Source organism: Anomaloglossus baeobatrachus, chromosome 8, assembly GCF_048569485.1.
Source record: "Anomaloglossus baeobatrachus isolate aAnoBae1 chromosome 8, aAnoBae1.hap1, whole genome shotgun sequence".
Classification (NCBI taxonomy): Eukaryota; Metazoa; Chordata; class Amphibia; order Anura; family Aromobatidae; genus Anomaloglossus; species Anomaloglossus baeobatrachus.
The window spans coordinates 194,494,889-194,517,591 of record NC_134360.1 but is presented as its reverse complement, the minus strand read 5'-3'; the positions used below and the strand labels follow the sequence as shown (position 1 = coordinate 194,517,591).

Below are 22,703 nucleotides of genomic sequence, written 5' to 3'. Positions count from 1 at the left end.
GAGTCCAGGTTCCCTGAGCCCTGTGGTGGAGGAAAACCGCTCCCCACCCTGACAGGCTCGCGTCCGTGGTGACCACAGCCCAGGTTGGGGGTAGGAAGGATTTTCCTTGCGATAGAGAATTGGGAAGGAGCCACCACTGAAGAGACGTCTTGGTTGCAAGGGAAAGCAAGACGTTCCTGTCGAGGGAAGTCGACCTCCTGTCCCATTTGCGAAGAATGTCCCACTGGAGTGGCCGCAGATGGAATTGCGCGAAGGGCACTGCCTCCATCGCTGCCACCATCTTCCCCAGGAAGTGCATGAGGCGCCTTAAGGGGTGTGACTGACCCCGAAGAAGTGATTGCACCCCTGCCTGCAGAGAAAGCGGTTTGTCCAGCGGTAGCTTGACTACCGCTGACTGTGTATGAAACTCCATCCCGAGGTAAGTCAGTGATTGGGTCGGTGTCAACTTGGATTTTGGGAAGTTGATGATCCACCCGAACTGCTGGAGAGTCGCCAGAGCTACGGTAAGGCTGTTTTGACACGCCACCTGAGAAGGTTCCCTGACTAGGAGATCGTCTAAGTAGGGAATCACCGAGTGGCCCTGAGAGTGTAGGACCGCCACAACGGATGCCATGACCTTGGTGAACACCCGTGGGGCTGTCGCTAGGCCGAAAGGCAATGCCACGAACTGAAGGTGTTCGTCCCCGATGGCGAAACGCAAGAAGCGTTGATGTTCGGGTGCGATCGGCACATGGAGATAAGCATCCTTGATGTCGATCGATGCTAGGAAGTCTCCTTGTGACATCGATGCGATGACCGAGCGGAGAGATTCCATCCGAAACCGTCTGGTGCTCACATGTCTGTTGAGTAGTTTGAGGTCCAGAACGGGACGGAATGAACAGTCCTTCTTTGGCACCACGAACAAGTTGGAGTAAAAGCCGCGACCATGTGCCTGAGGGGGAACAGGGATCACAACTCCTTCTGTCTTCAGAGCGTCCACCGCCTGAAAAAGTGCGTCGGTCCGATCGGGGGGCGGAGAGGTTCTGAAGAAACGAGTCGGAGGACGAGAGCTGAACTCTATCCTGTAACCGTGAGACAGAATGTCTCTCACCCATCGGTCTTGAACATGTGGCCACCAGGCGTCGCAAAAGCGGGAGAGCCTGCCACCGACCGAGGATGCGGTTCGGGGATGCCGAGAGTCATGAAGAGGCCGCCTTGGAGGCATTGCCTCCGGCGGCTTTTTGGGGGCGTGACTTAGCCCGCCACGCATAGGAGTTCCTCTGGCCTTTCTCCGGCCTGCTGGACGAAGAGGATTGGGGCTTGGCAGAGGGACGAAAGGACCGAAACCTCGATTGTATTTTCCGTTGCTGAGGTCTCTTAGGTTTGGATTGGGGTAAGGATGAGTCCTTTCCCTTGGATTCCTTAATAATCTCATCCAATCGTTCGCCAAACAATCGGTCGCCAGAAAACGGCAAACCGGTTAAGAACCTCTTGGAAGCAGAGTCTGCCTTCCATTCGCGCAGCCACATGGCCCTGCGGACTGCCACAGAATTAGCGGATGCCACCGCTGTACAGCTAGCAGAGTCTAGGACTGCGTTCATGGCGTAGGAAGAAAAAGCTGACGCCTGAGAAGTCAAAGACGCAACCTGCGGAGCAGAATTACGTGTGACCGCATTAATCTCAGCCAGACAAGCTGAGATAGCTTGGAGTACCCACACGGCTGCAAAAGCCGGGGCAAAAGACGCGCCCGTGGCTTCATAGATGGATTTCACCAGGAGCTCTATCTGCCTGTCAGTGGCATCTTTTAGCGATGAGCCATCTGCAACCGATACCACAGGTCTAGCCGCCAATCTAGAGACTGGAGGATCCACCTTGGGACATTGAGCCCAACCCTTAACTACGTCAGAGGGGAAGGGGTAACGTGTGTCAGTGAGGTGCTTAGTAAAGCGCTTGTCCGGAACCGCTCTGGGCTTCTGGACAGCATCTCTGAAGTTAGAGTGATCGAAAAACGCACTCCGTGTACGTTTAGGGAACCGAAACTGGTGTTTCTCCTGCTGAGAAGTCGACTCCTCTACAGGTGCAGGCGGGGGAGATAGATCTAACACCTGGTTGATGGACGAGATAAGGTCATTTACTATGGCGTCCCCTTCAGGTGTATCAAAATTGAGAGCAACGTCAGGGTCAGAGCCCTGAGCTGCGACATCCGCCTCGTCCTCCAGAGAGTCCTCAAGCTGGGACCCCGAGCAGCGTGAAGAAGTCGGGGAAGATTCCCATCGAGCCCGCTTAGCCGGTCTGGGACTGTGGTCCGGGCAGGAGTCCTCCACGTGAGACCTAGGGCCCCCCCTGGGAGCGCGCTGCGGCGCGGACCGAGAGGGGCCTGGAGGCGACGATCCAACAGGGCCCGGGGCCTGTGTAAGGACCGGTCTGGACTGCAAAGCTTCTAGCAGCTTGGCAGACCATTTGTCCATAGACTGAGCCATGGATTGTGAAAGTGACTCAGAGTTTCTCAGCAAAAACGGCAAACTCTGTCCCTGCCGCCTGGACAGGGGGAGCAGGGGGGTCTACCTGAGCCGAGGGGCCCACTAGTGACTGAGACTCCGGCTGAGCAAGCAAAACAGGGGTCGAGCATTGCTCACAGTGAGGGTAGGTGGAACCCGCAGGTAACATAGCCGCACACGAGAGGTACAGGTCGCAAAAAAACCCTGTGCCTTAGCACCCTTGCTCCTTGTGGACGACATGCTGTTGTCTCCTAGGAGAGTGATCACTGAGGGTATATGGGAAAGGGTATATAGCCCGACCGAACAGAAGTATATAAATATACAGTTAGGTCCAGAAATATTTGGACAGTGACACAAGTTTTGTTATTTTAGCTGTTTACAAAAACATGTTCAGAAATACAATTATATATATAATATGGGCTGAAAGTGCACACTCCCAGCTGCAATATGAGAGTTTTCCCATCCAAATCGGAGAAAGGGTTTAGGAATCATAGCTCTGTAATGCATAGCCTCCTCTTTTTCAAGGAACCAAAAGTAATTGGACAAGGGACTGTAAGGGCTGCAATTAACTCTGAAGGCGTCTCCCTCGTTAACCTGTAATCAATGAAGTAGTTAAAAGGTCTGGGGTTGATTACAGGTGTGTGGTTTTGCATTTGGAAGCTGTTGCTGTGACCAGACAACATGCGGTCTAAGGAACTCTCAATTGAGGTGAAGCAGAACATCCTGAGGCTGAAAAAAAAGAAAAAATCCATCAGAGAGATAGCAGACATGCCTGGAGTAGCAAAATCAACAGTCGGGTACATTCTGAGAAAAAAGGAATTGACTGGTGAGCTTGGGAACTCAAAAAGGCCTGGGCGTCCACGGATGACAACAGTGGTGGATGATCGCCGCATACTTTCTTTGGTGAAGAAGAACCCGTTCACAACATCAACTGAAGTCCAGAACACTCTCAGTGAAGTAGGTGTATCTGTCTATAAGTCAACAGTAAAGAGAAGACTCCATGAAAGTAAATACAAAGGGTTCACATCTAGATGCAAACCATTCATCAATTCCAAAAATAGACAGGCCAGAGTTAAATTTGCTGAAAAACACCTCATGAAGCCAGCTCAGTTCTGGAAAAGTATTCTATGGACAGATGAGACCAAGATCAACCTGTACCAGAATGATGGGAAGAAAAAAGTTTGAAGAAGAAAGGGAACGGCACATGATCCAAGGCACACCACATCCTCTATAAAACATGGTGGAGGCAACGTGATGGCATGGGCATGCATGGCTTTCAATGGCACTGGGTCACTTGTGTTTATTGATGACATAACAGCAGACAAGAGTATCCGGATGAATTCTGAAGTGTACCGGGATATACTTTTAGCCCAGATTCAGCCAAATGCCGCAAAGTTGATCGGACGGCGCTTCATAGTACAGATGGACAATGACCCCCAAGCATACAGGCAAAGCTACCCAGGAGTTCATGAGTGCAAAAAAGTGGAACATTCTGCAATGGCCAAGTCAATCACCAGATCTTAACCCAATTGAGCATGCATTTCACTTGCTCAAATCCAGACTTAAGACGGAAAGACCCACAAACAAGCAAGACCTGAAGGCTGCGGCTGTAAAGGCCTGGCAAAGCATTAAGAAGGAGGAAACCCAGCGTTTGGTGATGTCCATGGGTTCCAGACTTAAGGCAGTGATTGCCTCCAAAGGATTCGCAACAAAATATTGAAAATAAAAATTTTTTTTTTGGGTTTGGTTTATTTGTCCAATTACTTTTGACCTCCTAAAATGTGGAGTGTTTGTAAAGAAATGTGTACAATTCCTACAATTTCTATCAGATATTTTTGTTCAAACCTTCAAATTAAACGTTACAATCTGCACTTGAATTCTGTTGTAGAGGTTTCATTTCAAATCCAATGTGGTGGCATGCAGAGCCCAACTCGCGAAAATTGTGTCACTGTCCAAATATTTCTGGACCTATGTATGTGTATATATATATATATATATATATATATATATATATATATATATATATATATATATATATATATATATATATATATATATATATATATATATATATATATACACACACACACACACACACATGTATACACACACACATTATATACATACATACACACACATTATATATATATATATATATATATATATATATATATATATATATATATATATATATATATATATATATATATATATATATATATATAATACGTAACTATTCCGGCACCCTAAGGGGACCAGCACCGGGTGACCGGTGTGGCTTACCGACCGCTAAAAAGCGGAGTGTGTGTTCTCCAGATTCCCTGCCTTAGGCCTCCCAGAGTTGCAGAGCTCTTTCCTGGTAATCCTCCACCGGCAGAATGCCAAAAAAATGGCTGCCGGAGCTCTCTGGGGAGGAGTGGAGCCGTGGGCGGCGCTAGAAAAGTGCGGGAAACTGGGGTCCCCACAGTGATCAGTGAGGGGGGAGGAAACATACAGGATGCTCCGGCCCTCACATCCGACGTCAGGTCGGCAGTCCCGCCCTTACCCCTGACAGGCAGGCCCGGGGGCGGGAGTTTTGCTACTAGGCCGCAATGAAGCCGGGGACTAAATTTAAGACCGCGGCCGACAAGCAGGCGCGGTCGGCGCGAAGTCCGCCGGTCTTCACAAATCAGAAGCTGCTGCAGCGTCCGGGAAGAAGGCGCTCCATGCACAGCCCCCATGGGGACACAGAGTACCTTAGCGATGCAGGGCCCGGTCCCTGAGGATGAATAGACTCCTGTCCGGCAGATTCCCACAGGGGCTGCGGAGGGAGCACAGTCCCAGTAAATGGATGACCGGTCAGGATCCCACTTCTCCCAGAGCCGCTAAGGGATGGTGAAGGAAAACGGCATGAGGCTCCGGCCTTTGTACCCGCAATGGGTACCTCAACCTTAACAGCACCGCCGACGTAGTAGGGTGAGAAGGGAACATGCCGGGGGCCCCGTGGGGGCCCACTTTTCTTCCAACCGATATAACTAATATGAGAATGCATGAGTGGATGTGTGCCTCCTTCCACACAAAGCATAAAACTGAGGAGCCCGTGATCCACGGGAGGGTGTATAGGCAGAGGGGAGGGGTTACAGTTTTTTAAAAGTGTAATACTTTGTGTGGCCTCCGGAGGCAGAAGCTATACACCCAATTGTCTGGGTCTCCCAATGGAGCGACAAAGAAATATTAAACTTTGAAATGTATGAGTCTTTTGGGTTGATTGAGAACACAAATGATCAATAACCAAAAAAAAAAATCCTCTAAAATACAACTTGCCTAATAATTCTGCACATGGTGTATTTAGTGAATATATTTTTATATATATATTTATATATTATATATACACATATACATACACATATGTATGTGTGTGAGAGACTATGGGTGACAAGTGCAAGTAAAGCATGAGCAGGAGGAAGGAGTGAGACTTGCTACCTATAATTTCCAGAACTGATCTTTAAAGGGAATCTGTCAGTATGATTTCACCCGCCCCCAGCACCCCTGCCAAGAACATTTGCAGAAATAACTTTACATGGCCAGTCCATTCCTCTAATACTGAGAAATTGGTGTATAAATTGATCTGTTAATAAGACTGAAGGACTATAGTAGATCTGAAGCCTAAGTGACCCCAGCTCTATTCCCAATCTAGTGATGATTCCAACTACTTGACTGACTTGCCTGTTTCTGTGTGATTGCAGGCAAAGGAGCTGTCAATCAAGCAGAAGGTGGGGCTGGATAGGGAAAAGAGCTGGAGTGATAGAGGCTGCAGATCTGCAACTAGCCCTTCAACCTTATTTACTTTTGAATTCTAACACTGATTTCTCGAGAACCGTGGGACGGACTGACCATGTGTAGGTATTGCTGGACATTTCTTTAGAGATGAGTGAACTAGTGGAAGTTCGGTTCGGCAGCGTCAGCCGGACTTTACATAAAGTTTGTTTTGGGACCCGGACTGAATCCCATTGGAAGTCACTAATTGGGCAGTTCGGGTGTCCGCTCACATGCAATTAGCCATAAACAGATCACTTCCAGGAACAGGTGGGTAGTGTTTTTCCCATATTTTTTTGTATACACTACATCCAATCACGCCATTGTTACACCAGTGTGAGACATTTAAACATTGGAAGCGGCTGCACTGGGCTGAGCACTGAGCGTACCTTAGCTCAGCGGTGCTCGCGTGAGTGGTTTGCATACATAAAGCATCCGAACTCCTAACGCGAATTGTGATTTTTTTTTTTTTTTTAATTTCAAAAGTCTGTGTTAGGCAACAACACCGAATTCCAGGTTCGCTCATCTCTACTTGTCTTTTAAAGAACTTCATGCATATATAGTTTGCGGGGGTGAAAGCCTGCTCACAGATTCCCTTTAAATAGATCAGTTTGAAAGGAGCTTTCCAACAAAGATACAATACCATACAGATAAAGTGGGCAATGCAATAATTGGGGGATCAGTCAGATTAGTACAAATCTGTACAGACAATTTGAAAGGGTTGGAGATATTAGTGGAAAACGCCTCTGCTTTTACAGTGCTGCCCAAAAGTATTGGCACCCCTGCAATTCTGTCAGATAATACTCAGTTTCTTCTTGAAAATGATTGCAATCACAAATTCTTTGGTATTATTATCTTCATTTAATTTGTCTTCAATGAATAAAAATAAAAAAAATTGTCATAAAGCCAAATTGGATATAATTCCACACCAAACATAAAAAGGGGGTGGACAAAAGTATTGGCACTGTTTGAAAAATCATGTGATGCTTGTCTAATGTGTGTAATTAACAGCACCTGTAACTTACCTGTGGCACCTAAAGCTGGGTTCACACTAAACGACAGCGACAACGACGTCGCTGTTACGTCACCATTTTCTGTGACGTAGCAGCGACCTTGTAAGTCGCTGTTATGATCGCTGCTTAGCTGTCAAACACAGCAGCCGAAGCAGCGATCATAACGACAGTGCTGCAACATGTGCAGAGAGCAGGGAGCCGCGCACACTGAGCGCTGGCTCCCTGCTCTCCTAGCTACAGTACACATCGGGTTAATTACACGATGTGTACTGCAGCCACATGTGCAGAGAGCAGGAGCCGGCACTGGCAGCGTGAGAGCGGCGGAGGCTGGTAACGAAGGTAAATATCGGGTAACCACCTTGGTTACCCGATGTTTACCTTGGTTACAGCTTACCGCAGCTGCCAGATGCCGGCTCCTGCTCTCTGCTCGCTTCATTTCGTCGCTCTCTCGCTGTCACACACAGCGATCTGTGCGTCACAGCGGGAGAGCGATGACCAAAAAATGAAGCTTGACATTCAGCAACGAGCGGCGACCTCACAGCAGGGGCCAGCTCGTTGCTGGATGTCACACACAGCGACAGCGACGGGACGTCGCTGCAACGTCACAGAAAATGGTGACGTAGCAGCGACGTCGTTGTCGCTGTGTGTGACACCACCTTAACAGGTGTTGGCAATAACTAAATCACACTTGCAGCCAGTTGACATAGATTAAAGTTGACTCAACCTCTGTCCTGTGTCCTTGTGTGTACCACATTGAGCATGGATAAAAGAAAGAAGACCAAAGAACTGTCTGAAGACTTGAGAATCCAAATTGTGAGGAAGCATGAGCAATCTCAAGGCTACAAGTCCATCTCCAAAGACCTGAAAGTTTCTGTGTCTACAGTGCACAGTGTCATCAAGAAGTGTAAAGCCCATGGTGGCACTGTGGCTAACCTCCCTAGATGTGGAAGGAAAAGAAAAATTGACGAGAGATTTCAACGCAAGATTGTGCGGATGGTGGATAAAGAACCTCGACTAACATCCAAACAAGTTCAAGCTGCCCTGCAGTCCGAGGGTACAACAGTGTCAACCCGTACTATCCATCGGCGTCTGAATGAAAAGGGACTGTATGGTAGGATACCCAGGAAGACCCCACTTCTTACCCAGAGACATAAAAAAGCCAGGCTGGAGTTTGCAAAAACTTACCTGAGAAAGCCTAAAACGTTTTGGAAGAATGTTCTCTGGTCAGATGAGACAAAAGTAGAGCTTTTTTGGAAAAGTCATCAACAGAGTTTACAGGAAAAAAAAGAGGCATTCAAAGAAAAGAACACAGTCCCTACAGTCAAACATGGCGGAGGTTCTCAGATGTTTTGGGGTTGCTTTGCTGCCTATGGCACTGGACTGCTTGACCGTGTGCATACCATTATGAAGTCTGAAGACTACCAACAAATTTTGCAGCATAATGTAGGGCCCAGTGTGAGAAAGCTGGGTCTCCCTCAGAGGTCATGGGTCTTCCAGCAGGACAATGACCCAAAACACACTTCAAATGGTTTGAGAGAAAGCACTGGAGATTACTAAAGTGGCCAGCAATGAGTCCAGACCTGAACCACATAGAACACCTGTGGAGAGATCTCAAAATGGCAGTTTGGAGAAGGCCCCTTCAAATCTCAGGGACCTGGAGCAGTTTGTCAAAGAAGAATGGTCTAAAATTCCAGGAGAGCATTGTAAGAAACTCATTGATGGTTACCAGAAGCGGTTGTTCGCAGTTATTTTGGCTAAAAGTTGTGCAAACAAGTATTAGGCTAAGGGTGTCAATACTTTAGTCTGGCCCATTTTTGGAGTTTTGTGTGAAATGATCAACGAATTGATTTTTGTTTTATTCTCTTTTGTGTTTTTTCATTGCAAGCAAAATAAATGTGTTTGCAATCATTTTCAATAAGAAACTGAGTATTATCTGCCAAAATTGCACGGGTGCCAATACTTTTGGCCAGCACTGTATATAGCAGTCGATATGAAGTATCTGGCAGCGGCCACTATACATTGTGACAGAGCAGGGGTGTTTGGTTCCACGCAATATGTACATCCACTGCTGTCAGAGGTGATAACAGCTGATCAGTAGGGGTGCAGGTATGGACCTCTCACCCCTCTAATATTCATAATATATTGTAAGAAGAAGTAAGCAAAATCTGTGTGAAGACACATAGGTAGAGCGAGGGTGAATGGCAATGCAAGCCTGGGAAGAAGTATGTTGTATTGATCTACTTGATACATATAACTGGGCGTGATAAAATTATTGTATATTCTTCATATATAACTGTATATATTTTTTCACCAAAATAATATATAATTTGAACTACCAGATGTGTTAAATCCTTATTATTTATTTATGGCTATTTATGCATATTGCTAATCTCTGCCTAACTGACCCAGTTGTATACTAGCATAGATAAAGAGATCTTTAGAAAAAGTATTTCTAAAGATCCTTTATGATATGCTAATGAGTGCAGGGACTAGTCGCAAGGGCATTAGTTCCCCTGGCTAGTCCACCCTCTTAGCATGTTAGCAGGCCCACAGGGATGTGCTAACATATTGTATTCAATGCTTATTGCCCAGCATAATCATTATCAGCGTTCACGAGTGTAGCGGTTTTCGTTGTCACCGCTTCAGAATGCCGTGTTTAGGGTCAGTGCACATGATCTGAATGCCCGGCACTTCCGGTCATGTGAACTAGACCTTTCTGAAGCCAGGACATGTACACCCGGCTTCATAGTGCGCATGACCGGAAGTGTCGGGACTTCTGAACATGCGCACTGACCTTAAACCTGAAGTCTGAGGCAGTGACAACACAGGTAAGAATGTCACCGTCGATGACGCTGCGCAATGAATAGCATGTTAGCACACCCTTGTGGGCGTGCTAACATGCCAAGAGGGCAGACTAGTTGGGGAATATAACGCCCTTGCAACTAGTCCCTGCGCTCATTAGCATATCATAAAGGATTTTTAAAATACTTTTTCTTAAGATCCCTTTATCTATGCTACTAGATACAGGGATGGTTAGACAGGGATTAGCAATTTGCACCCAGAACTGCTCGTAGTTCTGGGTACGTATTGCACCTGACAAGTTCCCTTTAAACATAGCGGGCACCTGTTTCTCCAGCTCGGCCTGCACGTCTTCTAGGTCCCCAATTCGGGTAGTTGCCTGCTGTAACATCTGCTGCTGCAGTTGCAGGGTTTGCTGAAGACGCACATTCTCCTCGATGGTTTCTTGAAGGCTTTGACTTCTTAATTTAATTTCCTTTTGTAAGCGCTGAACCTTTATAGAAAAAATGAATGTACAATAATTAATTGTGAAAACTCCACACTATTAATTTTATACAAGCCTGCAGTACTCAAACATACAGAGACTACTACAAAACGGGTCAAGTTTTCACATCATTGGGGATTCTGGATAATCTTCAAACACACATTGTTTTTACTACTTTGCAAAATGCTTTTGCTGACTTGTTGTGGAGTTTTGGCATATTTTCCCCCATTGTTAGTCCATGTTCACACACAGGAGATATTTCAGCTTACAAAATAGCCAAAAAAACCACATACAACATACAACATACACTAGTGTTCATAAGTCCTGCATAGGCATAAAGAAAAAACGGATTTTTGTGTACTCACCGTAAAATTGTTTTCCCTTAGCCATCATTGGGGGACACAGGACCATGGGTGTTATGCTGCCTATCCATAGGAGGACACCAAGTAGATGCAAAAGCATAGCTCCTCCTCTGCAGTATACACCCCCTGGCCGGGCCAGGCAACCTCAGTTTTAGTACACAAGCAGTAGGAGAAAAAAAAAAAACAGTAAAAACTTCTCAACAGAGGAACATGAGAAAAGAAGAGAGTCATAACCAAATAAGGTACTGAGAGAACCAAGGCCCAACAGGACAACAGGGTGGGTGCTGTGTCCCCCAATGATGGCTAAGAGAAAACGATTTTACGGTGAGTACACAAAAATTCGTTTTTCTCTGACGCTTCATTGGGGGACACAGGACCATGGGACGTCCTAAAGCAGTCCATGGATGGGAAAATAAAAGAAGACAACACAACCGAAGGACTAGGAACCAGTCCCAGACAGTCTGGAGCGCCTACTAAGAGAGGTGCTCTACTGCCGTTTGCAGAATTTTCCTACCCAGATTTGACTCAGTTAAACCTGGGTATGGACTCTGTAATGCTTTGAAAACGTATGTAGGCAAGACCAGGTCGCAGCCTTACACACCTGTTCCAGTGAAGCCTGATGCCGAATGGCCCACGAAGCGCCAACTGCTCGCGTGGAATGAGCCCGCAGCCCACTAGGAATGGGCTTGAGTTGCAAGCGGTAGACTTCCTGGATCGTAGAATGAATCCAGCGAGCCAGAGTTGCCTTTGAAGCTGCCTGTCCCTTCTTAGGCCCCTCAGGAATGACGAACAAAGAGTCCATTTTCCTAAAGGGGGCTGTCCTGGATATGTAATATCTGAGAGCTCTGATGAGGTCTAACGAATGCAGAGACCTTTCCACCCTATGAACTGGGTGTGGACAAAAGGAAGGCAGAACAATGTCCTCGTTTAAATGAAACAGGGTAGGAACCTCTGGAAGAAAAATCGGAAGGGGGCGCAGAACCACCTTGTCCTGGTGAAAGATTAGAAAAGGCCCGCGGCAAGAGAGTGCTGCCAGCTCCGAAACCCGTCTGATGGACGTAATTGTCACCAGGAATGTTACCTTCCAGGACAGAAGAGCAAGGGAGGATTCCTTGAGAGGTTCAAAGGGAGACCTCTGGAGACCGTCCAGAACGAGATTGAGGTCCCATGGGTCCAGCTGCCGTTTGTACGGGAGAACTAGATGGGAAACGCCCTGGAGGAAGGTCTTGACTTGCGGTTTTTGAGCCAGGCGGCATTGGTAGAAGATTGAGAGCGCTGAGACCTGCCCTTTAAGGGAACTGAGAGCCAACCCCGCTTGCAAGCCAGACTGTAGAAAGTCGATAATTCTGGGGATGGCCAGAGGCATAGGCTGGACGTTAGTTTCCCTGCACCATGAAAGGAAGATGTTCCACGTACGGTGGTAAATGCGGGATGAAGCAGGCTTCCGGGCGCTGATCATGGTGGAAATAACCGCGGGGAAGAATCCTGCTCTTGTTAATACCCAGGTCTCAATGGCCATGCCGTCAGCTTCAGGACTCTGGAGTTCTGATGGGAAATGGGCCCTTGGGTCAGCAAGACTGGGATGTCTGGAAGGCGCCGTGGTACGTTTGCGAGCATATGTACTAATTCGGCGTACCAGGCGCGCCTGGGCCAGTCCGGTACTATCAGTATCACCGGGACTCCCTCTGCCTCGATCTTCCTGATTACCCGCGGCAGCAGGGGTAGAGGTGGAAATATGTAAGGCAGGCGGAAGTGGTGCCAGGAGAAGACTAGAGCATCCGCGCCAATGGACTGCGGGTCGCGTGCCCTGGCTATGAACGCGGGTACCTTTGCGTTCAACCTTGAGGCCATTAGATCCACGTCTGGTGTGCCCCAGCGAGTGCAGATGTGTAGGAACACTTCTGGGTGGAGAGACCATTCTCTGGCGGCCAGGCCTTGGTGACTTAGAAAGTCTGCTGCCCAGTTCTCTACCCCTGGTATGTGTACCGCTGATATCACTGACCCCGTTGACTCGGCCCAGATGAGGATCTTGTGGGCCTCGAGATAAGCCAGTTTGCTGCGGGAGCCCCCCTGCTGATTGATATAGGCTACAGCTGTCGCATTGTCCGATTGGACTCGAATCTGACGACCCGCTAGCAGAGGGCAAAATGCCTTAAGTGCGAGGAAGATCGCGCGGATTTCCAGGATGTTTATGGGTAGGGAAGACTCCTGGGGCGTCCAACGTCCTTGAGCAGTGTGGTGCTGGTACACTGCACCCCAGCCTAGGAGGCTGGCGTCCGTGGTCAGGACCAGCCAGTTCACTGGGAGAAAAGATCTCCCCTACGATAGGGATGAGGACCGAATCCACCCGCGGAGTGCATACCTGACTGAAGGCGTCAGGTGAAGATGTTTGTCCGGGGAGAAGGGGCTCTTGTCCCAGGCAGCTAGAAGGACTAGCTGCAGTGGGCGGAGGTGCAGTTGAGGTACTGCCTCCATAGCCGCCACCATCCTGCCGAGCACCTTCATGCTGAATCGAATGGAGCGAGACGGAGGACGTAGAAGACAGCGTACCGCTTGTCGAAGAGTGATCGCCTTGTCCTGAGGGAGATAGATCAAGCCCCGACGGGTGTCCAGGGACATGCCCAGGAAGGTGATGGATCGTGCTGGGACCGGGATGATTTGTCTAGAATCAGTAGCCACCCTAAGCGGGATAGGGTGTCCAAGGTGATCTGTACGCTGCTTGAGCAGTCACGGAGGGAGGGGCCTTGATGAGGAAGTCGTCCAAGTAAGGGAGAGCGTGAAGGATGCTCATGGCGGCCGCCATGACTTTGGTGAAGACCCTTGGTGCGGTGGCAAGGCCGAAGGGTGGGGCTACGAATTGAAAATGGGAGTCCTGAACTGCGAAGCGGAGGAACTTTTGGTGATCTGGGGCGATGGGTATGTGCAGGTACGCGTCCTTGATGTCTATGGAGGCGAGGAATTCCCCTTCGACCATGAATGCAATAATGGACCTTAGGGACTCCATTCTGAATCTCCGTACGTGCACATGTTTGTTCAGGTGTTTGAGGTCCAGGATGGGTCGAACTGACCCCATCCTTTTTGGGGACCACAAAGAGGTTGGAATAAAAACCCCTGAACTTCTCGTCGTCAGGGACGGGTATTATCACCCCTGCTGTTTGGAGCAAGTGGATTGCTGAGAAAAAGGCCTCGCGTCGTTTTCGAGTCTTTGGGGGGTTTGAGAGAAGGAACAGACTCGGGGGTCTGGTCCGAAATTCTATGTGGTAACCGGAAGACACAAGGTCTTGCACCCATTTGTCGTCTGAGGTGGTAGCCCAAATGTGATGAAAAGAGCCGCAGTCGACCTCCTACAATGAGTGTGTCTTCCGGGGCGCCAAAGGAGTCATGAGGGGGGAAAATGTCGTGGACGAGTCTCCCTAGTCCTGGACTGTTTCGGTCTAGGCTGCCATGACGAAGTGGGTTTCGGGGAGAGCTGAGAAGGTCAGTCCCTGCGTAGTCCGCTGCTAGTGGCGGGGGCAGAGCGGGATGTCGACCAACCAAATGAGTTCCGAAAGGAGCGGAACGAGGACTGTGGTCGTCTGGTGAAGGTCGTCCTGGGCTTCAGCTGGGGAAGGGAAGTACTTTTTCCTCCCGTGGCGTCAGAAATGAGCTTGTCCAGACGTTCGCCAAACAAAATCGGTCTGGAAAAAAGGGAAGGCCCGTGAGAGACTTCTTGGAAACAGAGTCCGCTCACCATTGTCGGAGCCAGAGAGCTCTATGGATGGCTATGGTATTTGAGGCGGCAAAAGCTGCGCAGGTAGCAGCATCAATGGAGGCCTGCATGAGGTACTCCGCCGCAGCGGCAATTTGAGCTGTTACCTCTGTGACGGTATGAGTGAACTGGGATTCCTCAAGCGAAGTGTTAAGGGATTCTGCCCAGACCGAGATCGCCTTTGCGACCCACACAGAGGCAAAGGAGGGCGAGAGGGAGGAACCCGCAGCCTCAAAAGGCAGAGCCGGCGAGGTGCTCCACCTGTCTGTCGGGTCCTTGATGGAGGAACCATCGGGTAAAGACAGGAGCGTTTTTGTGGCAAGGCGGGAGACCGGGGGGGGGGGGGTGTTCGACCGAGGGCGGATCGGCCTAGCCCTTAGGGGCAGGTGAGGCAAAAGGGTACCGGGACTCCATGAGTTTACGGTTACCGAAGCGTCTGTCAGGCTTCTCCCTTTGCTTTGTGAGGATATTCTGAAACTCTGGGTGATCAGCGAAAACCTTTTGGGGTTTCCTTGCCCTCTTAAAGGAGACCACATAGTCAGTGGTAGTGGATGGGGGATCCTCCACATGCAGAGCTTGGTTGATTGCTGCTATAAGGGAGTCTATTGCAGTTTGATCATCTGGGGAGGGTGAAACCAATCCTGGTACAAACAGCATTCTCCCTCCTCCATCTCTTCAGAAGCCGTGGAACGTGTGGGAGAGCCTACCCTGTGTGCTCACGAGGGAGAGCCCACTGGAGACACCCAGCCGTGTACTCTTTTCCTGATCCTTGCAACCGGTGAAGCATGTGCCCGGATTACCTCAGAAGGATCCTCCATAGGGGTATCCTCAGGCTGCGTTCCGTCCAGGGACCCAGAAGGGTGTGGAGGACGACATTGCATAGCCAGCACCAGGTTCTGTGACAGTTTTTCCATGGATTGGGACAGAAACTGTGCCCATTCCGGTGGGCTGGGAGCCCTAGGCTCTGGGCTGACGGTTGCGGCGGTGGTGGCAGGGGGGTCTTGGGGAGCTACAGGGGCACAGGACTCACAGAGAGAAGAGGTGTGTTTACGTGGTAACTCAGCGTGGCAGGCAGTGCAGGCTGAATAGACTATGTAGGCTTTAGCACTCTTAGTGCCCTTAGAATTCTGCATGTTCCTAATAGGAGTATGCCAGGAGGGGGATCAATGCTCAGCAGAGCTGCAAGTGAAGCAAGCACCTTACCCGAATCAGCCGATGGCCCTGTCCTCAGGAAGGATGAAGCTCTATGGAGATCTTCGCATGCATTCCTGAGGGGGGGCAGGGCTTATCGCGCCCGCGGGGGGGCGGGGCTTAGCGCTAAAAGAGCGCGAAGATGAAGTCAGTGTGCCCCCCCCCGCTGTGGGTACTAAAAACCGGCGGGAAGGGAGCTTCTGATAGTTTTCCTCCCTCTCCCTCCAGTCAGCACACAGCTTGTCACTGGTGGTTATCAGCCGGCTTTTCTGCTAGAGCAAATAAACAGAGCAAATAAACAAATAAACAGAGCAAATAAACAGCTGAGTCCCTGAGTTCTGTGCACTCCCCCTGCCACAGGGAAATCATGTGTGCAGATTCTCTGCAAACAGGAGTGACTTCCCCCCCTCCTCCAGCCAGTAAGCTAGAGAAAGGTTAACCCTGTGTGTTCAGGATCCTTCTCTCCTCCTTGCACCCAGCAAGGGACTTTCTCATAATAAATACTGTAGATGTCCTGGGGCCTTCCCTGCAGCGTCTTTTCTCCCTTTGTCTGGGAAACCAGTCAGGGGGGATCTCACCTTAAACACTGCTTTCCAGGCAGTGAAAATAGCAGATTCAGCTTGCTGTGTCCAGTCACGCCGGTGCCATATTCAACTCAGAGCCTGCAAAGAGGGGCTGAGGAATTGGTGCCATATTCAACTCAGAGCCTGCAAAGAGGGGCTGAGGAATTGGGCTATAGGGGCATAGGCCTCTCTATCCTGGGCTTTGGAAAATCGGTGTCTGTGGAACCAGTCGTCCAGCCCTGGATCCAGCGTCGCAGGAGGGGGTACGTGGAGGCGACACTCCACGTTCCCGCCCGTTGGTGGTAGTGGGAGATTGGTCCCAAAAGGAAACCGTCACCCTCAAAAAATAACAAACCTTGAAAGGAAGTGCCTCCTACAGACACTAAGCTAAAACTGATATAGCCTAGCTGCCATACATGGAGGTTTGCAGTCCAAATAGTGGCATTTTTCCCCAGATATGGAGGTTTTTAACCTAGATAGTGGCATTTAAGTTAGGTTCCCGGAATACAGAGATATACCTTGCCGTTTGGTTTCCGGGCTTACATGCATTGGCCAATACATAAACTAAATATCTCTCTTTTGCAGTAATGCAGTGCCATATTTTCCCTAGTACATTTTTGGCTTTTTCAGTGTGCAACTGTTTGCATTTATAGTTACTATGTTTTTTCAGTTAGCACCTGTTCACATTTGTTGGATGTGTGGGTCAGTTTTTTGATATTTCTAGTGAGTCTCTTTCTGATTGGGCACTCCGCGCTAAGACCTGGCTGTTCATAACCATTATAGCAGGAGCCTAGCTGCCCATACATGGAGGTTTGCAGTCCAAATAGTGGCATTTTTCCCAGATATGGATGTTTTTGACCTAGATAGTGGCATTTAAGTTAGGTTCCCGGAATACAGAGATATACCTTGCCGTTTGGTTTCCGGGCTTACATGCATTGGCCAATACATAAACTAAATATCTCTCTTTTGCAGTAATGCAGTGCCATATTTTCCCTAGTACATTTTTGGCTTTTTCAGTGTGCAACTGTTTGCATTTATAGTTACTATATTTTTTCAGTTAGCACCTGTTCACATTTGTTGGATGTGTGGGTCAGTTTTTTGATATTTCTACTAAGCTAAAACTGAGGCTGCCTGGCCTGGCCAGGGGGTGTATACTGCAGAGGAGGAGCTATGCTTTTGCATCTACTTAGTGTCCTCCTATGGATATGCAGCATAACACCCATGGTCCTGTGTCCCCCCATGAGGCGTCAGAGAAACTATATATTTCATACTTCTGCATCTCTACGGTGAAACTGGTGGAACATATATGTTTTTGTAATCCCTCATTGTATGCCATACTCATTTTTGAATGTCCCAAGTGTATAAATTGTTATGGTATGTGCATTTTTGATATTTTTTTTACAGCATAACCATACCTACACCAGTTCAGTGTGTAGAATGGTGAACAGGTTTCTAAGTTCATTAACTTCCAATACAAGTTCACACAGACTTAAATTTTACTTTAAGATTTATTATTTTTTATTTAATTCAGAGTCCTGAAAAGGGCCTTTTGAGTGCATCTTTAGCTTCTAATACTTTATTGGCAGCCTTTGCATCTCTGTGGCATTGAGTGAACAAGCTTCTGCAGATGTTCACGAGTGATGATGTGGTTCCAGGCCTGTATCAGAGCCTCAATCAACTCTCTTTTGGTCCTTGGCTGTTTTTTAGATATCTCTATTGATACCTTGTGCCACATATTTTCCATTGGATTGAGGTCCGGGGACTGGACTGGCCAGTCAATAGTAGCCACCTTGTTCTTTTTTTTCCCATTCCGTTACTGTCTTAGCTCTGTGACAAGGAGCATTATCATCCTGGAAGATATAATCCCCTGAAAACAGGTGTTGAGCAGAAGGCAGCATTTTCTTATTAAGGATGTCTATGTATTTTTTTGCATTAACCCTCCACAATATGAAGCCTTCCAACACCATTGGCTGCCATACAGCCCCAGACCATTACTTTCATCGGATGTTTCACAGAGGAGCTCAAACACTCTGGCTTGTACTCTTCATGTGGAAACCTTCTCACATAAGACTTGTCATCATTTCCTAAAATGCAAAAAGTGCTTTCATCACAAAATAGCACTTTTTCCCACTCCTCCTTCCTCCATTTTGAATATTTCAATGCCCACAGTTTTCGCCTTTGTCTTTGTATGGCTGTTATCAATGGCTTCTTTCGGGCCTTGCACCCTCTCAATCCTGCTTCCAAACATCTCTTCCTAACAGTTGATGTTGCTACCTCAACATTGCACTTTTCTTGCCATTCTCGCAGAAGCTGAGGAGAGGTGAGCTTTCCATTGGCAAGGGATGTTCTTATCAGTACTCTATCCTCCCTTTTAGTTGACTTTCTGGGCCGACCAGATCTGGGCCTGTCCTGGGTAATTCCAAGCTGCTTATGTTTCTGCAAAATTCTTACAATTGTCCTCTGATTACAGCCGACCTTCCTTGCGATCTGGGGGCCAGTATAACCCTCTTCATGTAGCACCACAACTCGCACACGATCCTCCGCTGACAAAAATCTGAAGGCTCCCATCAGAAAGCTCTACAGTATGATTCACTAGATAGACCTACAGATAAAACTAACTAAGCAGCAGATGTGAGGTAATGTAATGGAATGTGATTGGCTGCCATATCCAGGTTATGATTGGTCGCAAGAACCTCATCTGTGATTGGCTAATTTTGGATCTGAAGCTGTACAATATTTAGTTGTGCTTTCAATTCCCATATTGTTGCAATAAATTAAGGCAAAACTGCTTCAAAAGCTAAAAATATTATATATGGTTTTGTTCAGAAGAAGGGAATTTTGTTTACTTACCGTAAATTCCTTTTCTTCTAGCTCCTATTGGGAGACCCAGACAATTGGGTGTATAGCTTCTGCCTCCGGAGGCCACACAAAGTATTACACTTTAAAAAGTGTAACCCCTCCCCTCTGCCTATACACCCTCCCGTGCATCACGGGCTCCTCAGTTTTGGTGCAAAAGCAGGAAGGAGGAAACTTATAAATTGGTCTAAGGTAAATTAAATCCGAAGGATGTTCGGAGAACTGAAAACCATGAACCAAAAGAACAATTCAACATGAACAACATGTGTACACAAAAGAACAAACAGCCCGAAGGGAACAGGGGCGGGTGCTGGGTCTCCCAATAGGAGCTAGAAGAAAAGGAATTTACGGTAAGTAAACAAAATTCCCTTCTTCTTTGTCGCTCCACTGGGAGACCCAGACAATTGGGACATCCAAAAGCAGTCCCTGGGTGGGTAAAAGAATACCTCGATAAAAAAGAGCCGAAAACGACCCCCTCTTACAGGTGGGCAACCGCCGCCTGAAGGACTCGCCTACCTAGACTGGCGTCTGCCGAAGCATAGGTATGCACCTGATAGTGTTTCGTGAAAGTGTGCAGACTAGACCAGGTAGCTGCCTGACACACCTGTTGAGCCGTAGCCCGGTGCCGCAATGCCCAGGACGCACCCACGGCTCTGGCAGAATGGGCTTTCAGCCCCAAAGGAAGCGGAAGCCCAGAAGAACGGTAGGCTTCAAGAATCGGTTCCTTGATCCACCGAGCCAAGGTTGACTTGGAAGCCTGCGAACCCTTACGCTGGCCAGCGACAAGGACAAAGAGGGCATCTGAACGGCGCAGGGGCGCCGTGCGAGACACGTAGAGCCGGAGTGCTCTCACCAGATCTAATGAGTGCAAATCCTTTTCACATTGGTGAATTGGATTAGGGCAAAATGAAGGTAAGGAGATATCCTGATTGAGATGAAAAGGAGATACCACCTTAGGGAGAAATTCCGGAACAGGACGCAGAACCACCTTATCCTGGTGAAAAACCAGAAAGGGGGCTTTGCATGACAGCGCTGCCAGCTCCGACACTCTACGGAGCGATGTAACTGCCACTAGAAATGCCACCTTCTGCGAAAGACGTGATAAAGAGACATCCCGCAGCGGCTCGAAAGGTGGTTTCTGAAGAGCCGTTAGCACCCTGTTAAGGTCCCAGGGTTCCAGCGGACGCTTATAAGGTGGGACTATGTGGCAAACTCCCTGCAGGAACGTGCGGACCTGCGGAAGCCTGGCTAGACGCTTTTGAAAAAATACGGATAGCGCCGATACTTGTCCCTTGAGAGAGCCGAGAGACAAACCCTTGTCCATTCCGGATTGGAGGAATGAAAGAAAAGTGGGTAAGGCAAAGGGCCAGGGAGTAAAACCATTATCAGAGCACCAGGATAAGAAGATCCTCCAAGACCTGTGATAGATCTTGGCGGACGTTGGTTTCCTGGCCTGTCTCATGGTGGCAATGACATCTTGAGATAACCCTGAGGACGCTAGGAGCCAGGACTCAATGGCCACACAGTCAGGTTGAGGGCCACAGAATTCAGATGGAAAAACGGCCCTTGTGACAGCAAGTCTGGGCGGTCTGGGAGCGCCCACGGTTGACCCACCGTGAGATGCCACAGATCCGGGTACCACGACCGCCTCGCCCAATCTGGGGCGACGAGAATGGCGCGACGACAGTCGGACCTGATTTTGCGCAGCACTCTGGGCAGCATCGCCAGAGGAGGAAATACATAAGGCAGTCGAAACTGCGACCAATCCTGAACTAATGCGTCCGCCGCCAGAGCTCTGTGATCTTGAGACCGGGCCATGAATGCCGGGACTTTGTTGTTGTGCCGTGACGCCATGAGATCGACGTCCGGCGTTCCCCAGCGGCGACAGATCTCTCGAAACACGTCTGGGTGAAGAGACCATTCCCCCGCGTCCATGCCCTGACGACTGAGAAAATCTGCTTCCCAGTTTTCTACGCCCGGGATGTGAACTGCGGAGATGGTGGAGGCTGTGGCTTCCACCCACTGCAGAATCCGCCGGACTTCCTGGAAGGCTTGACGACTGCGAGTGCCTCCTTGGTGGTTGATGTATGCGACGGCAGTGGCGTTGTCCGACTGGATACGGATCTGCCTGCCCTCCAGCCACCGATGAAAAGCCAATAGGGCTAGATACACTGCCCTTATCTCCAGAATATTGATCTGAAGGGATGACTATCGGAGTCCAGGTTCCCTGAGCCCTGTGGTGGAGAAAAACCGCCCCCCACCCTGACAGGCTCGCGTCCGTGGTGACCACAGCCCAGGTTGGGGGTAGGAAGGATTTTCCCTGCGACAGAGAGTTGGGAAGGAGCCACCACTGAAGTGACGTCTTGGTTGCAAGGGAAAGAGCCGTTCCTGTCGAGGGAAGCCGACCTCCTGTCCCATTTGTGGAGAATGTCCCACTGGAGTGGCCGCAGATGGAATTGCGCGAAGGGCACTGCCTCCATCGCTGCCACCATCTTCCCCAGGAAGTGCATGAGACGCCTCAAGGGGTGTGACTGACCCCGAAGAAGAGATTGCACCCCTGCCTGCAGAGAAAGCCGTTTGTCCAGCGGTAGCATGACTACCGCTGACTGAGTATGAAACTCCATCCCGAGGTAAGTCAGTGATTGGGTCGGTGTCAACTTGGATTTTGGGAAGTTGATGATCCACCCGAACTGCTGGAGAGTCGCCAGAGCGACGGTAAGGCTGTTTTGACACGCCATCTGAGAGGGTGCCCTGACCAGAAGATCGTCTAAGTAGGGAATCACCGAGTGGCCCTGAGAGTGTAGGACCGCCACAACAGATGCCATGACCTTGGTGAACACCCGTGGGGCTGTCGCCAGGCCGAAAGGCAATGCCACGAACTGAAGGTGTTCGTCCCCGATGGCGAAACGCAAAAAGCGTTGATGTTCGGGTGCGATCGGCACATGGAGATAAGCATCCTTGATGTCGATCGATGCTAGGCAGTCTCCATGTGACATCGATGCGATGACCGAGCGGAGAGATTCCATCCGAAACCGTCTGATGCTCACATGTCTGTTGAGTAGTTTGAGGTCCAGAACGGGACGGAACGAACCGTCCTTCTTTGGCACCACGAACAAGTTGGAGTAAAAGCCGCGACCATGTTCCTGGGGGGGGGAACAGGGATCACAACTCCTTCTGTCTTCAGAGCGTCCACCGCCTGAAAAAGTGCATCGGCCCGCGCGGGGGGCGGAGAGGTTCTGAAGAAACGAGTCGGGGGACGAGAGCTGAACTCTATCTTGTAACCGTGAGACAGAATGTCTCTCACTCATCGGTCTTGAACATGTGGCCACCAGGCGTCGCAAAAGCGGGAGAGCCTGCCACCGACCGAGGATGCGGTTCGGGGATGCCGAGAGTCATGAAGAGGCCGCCTTGGAGG

At 49.1% G+C, this 22,703-nt stretch overlaps 1 protein-coding gene across 1 annotated transcript in view; it reads right to left on the bottom strand.

Annotated features, from left to right (window-relative positions):
• Nucleotides 1-22,703, bottom strand: part of CCDC18 (coiled-coil domain containing 18) — a 164,600-nt gene that overhangs the window by 56,266 nt on the left and 85,631 nt on the right. The window contains exon 17 of the mRNA XM_075322339.1: nucleotides 10,410-10,577. Within this exon, the coding sequence (XP_075178454.1) occupies nucleotides 10,410-10,577 (168 nt within the window). The remainder of the gene's footprint in view (nucleotides 1-10,409; nucleotides 10,578-22,703) is intronic.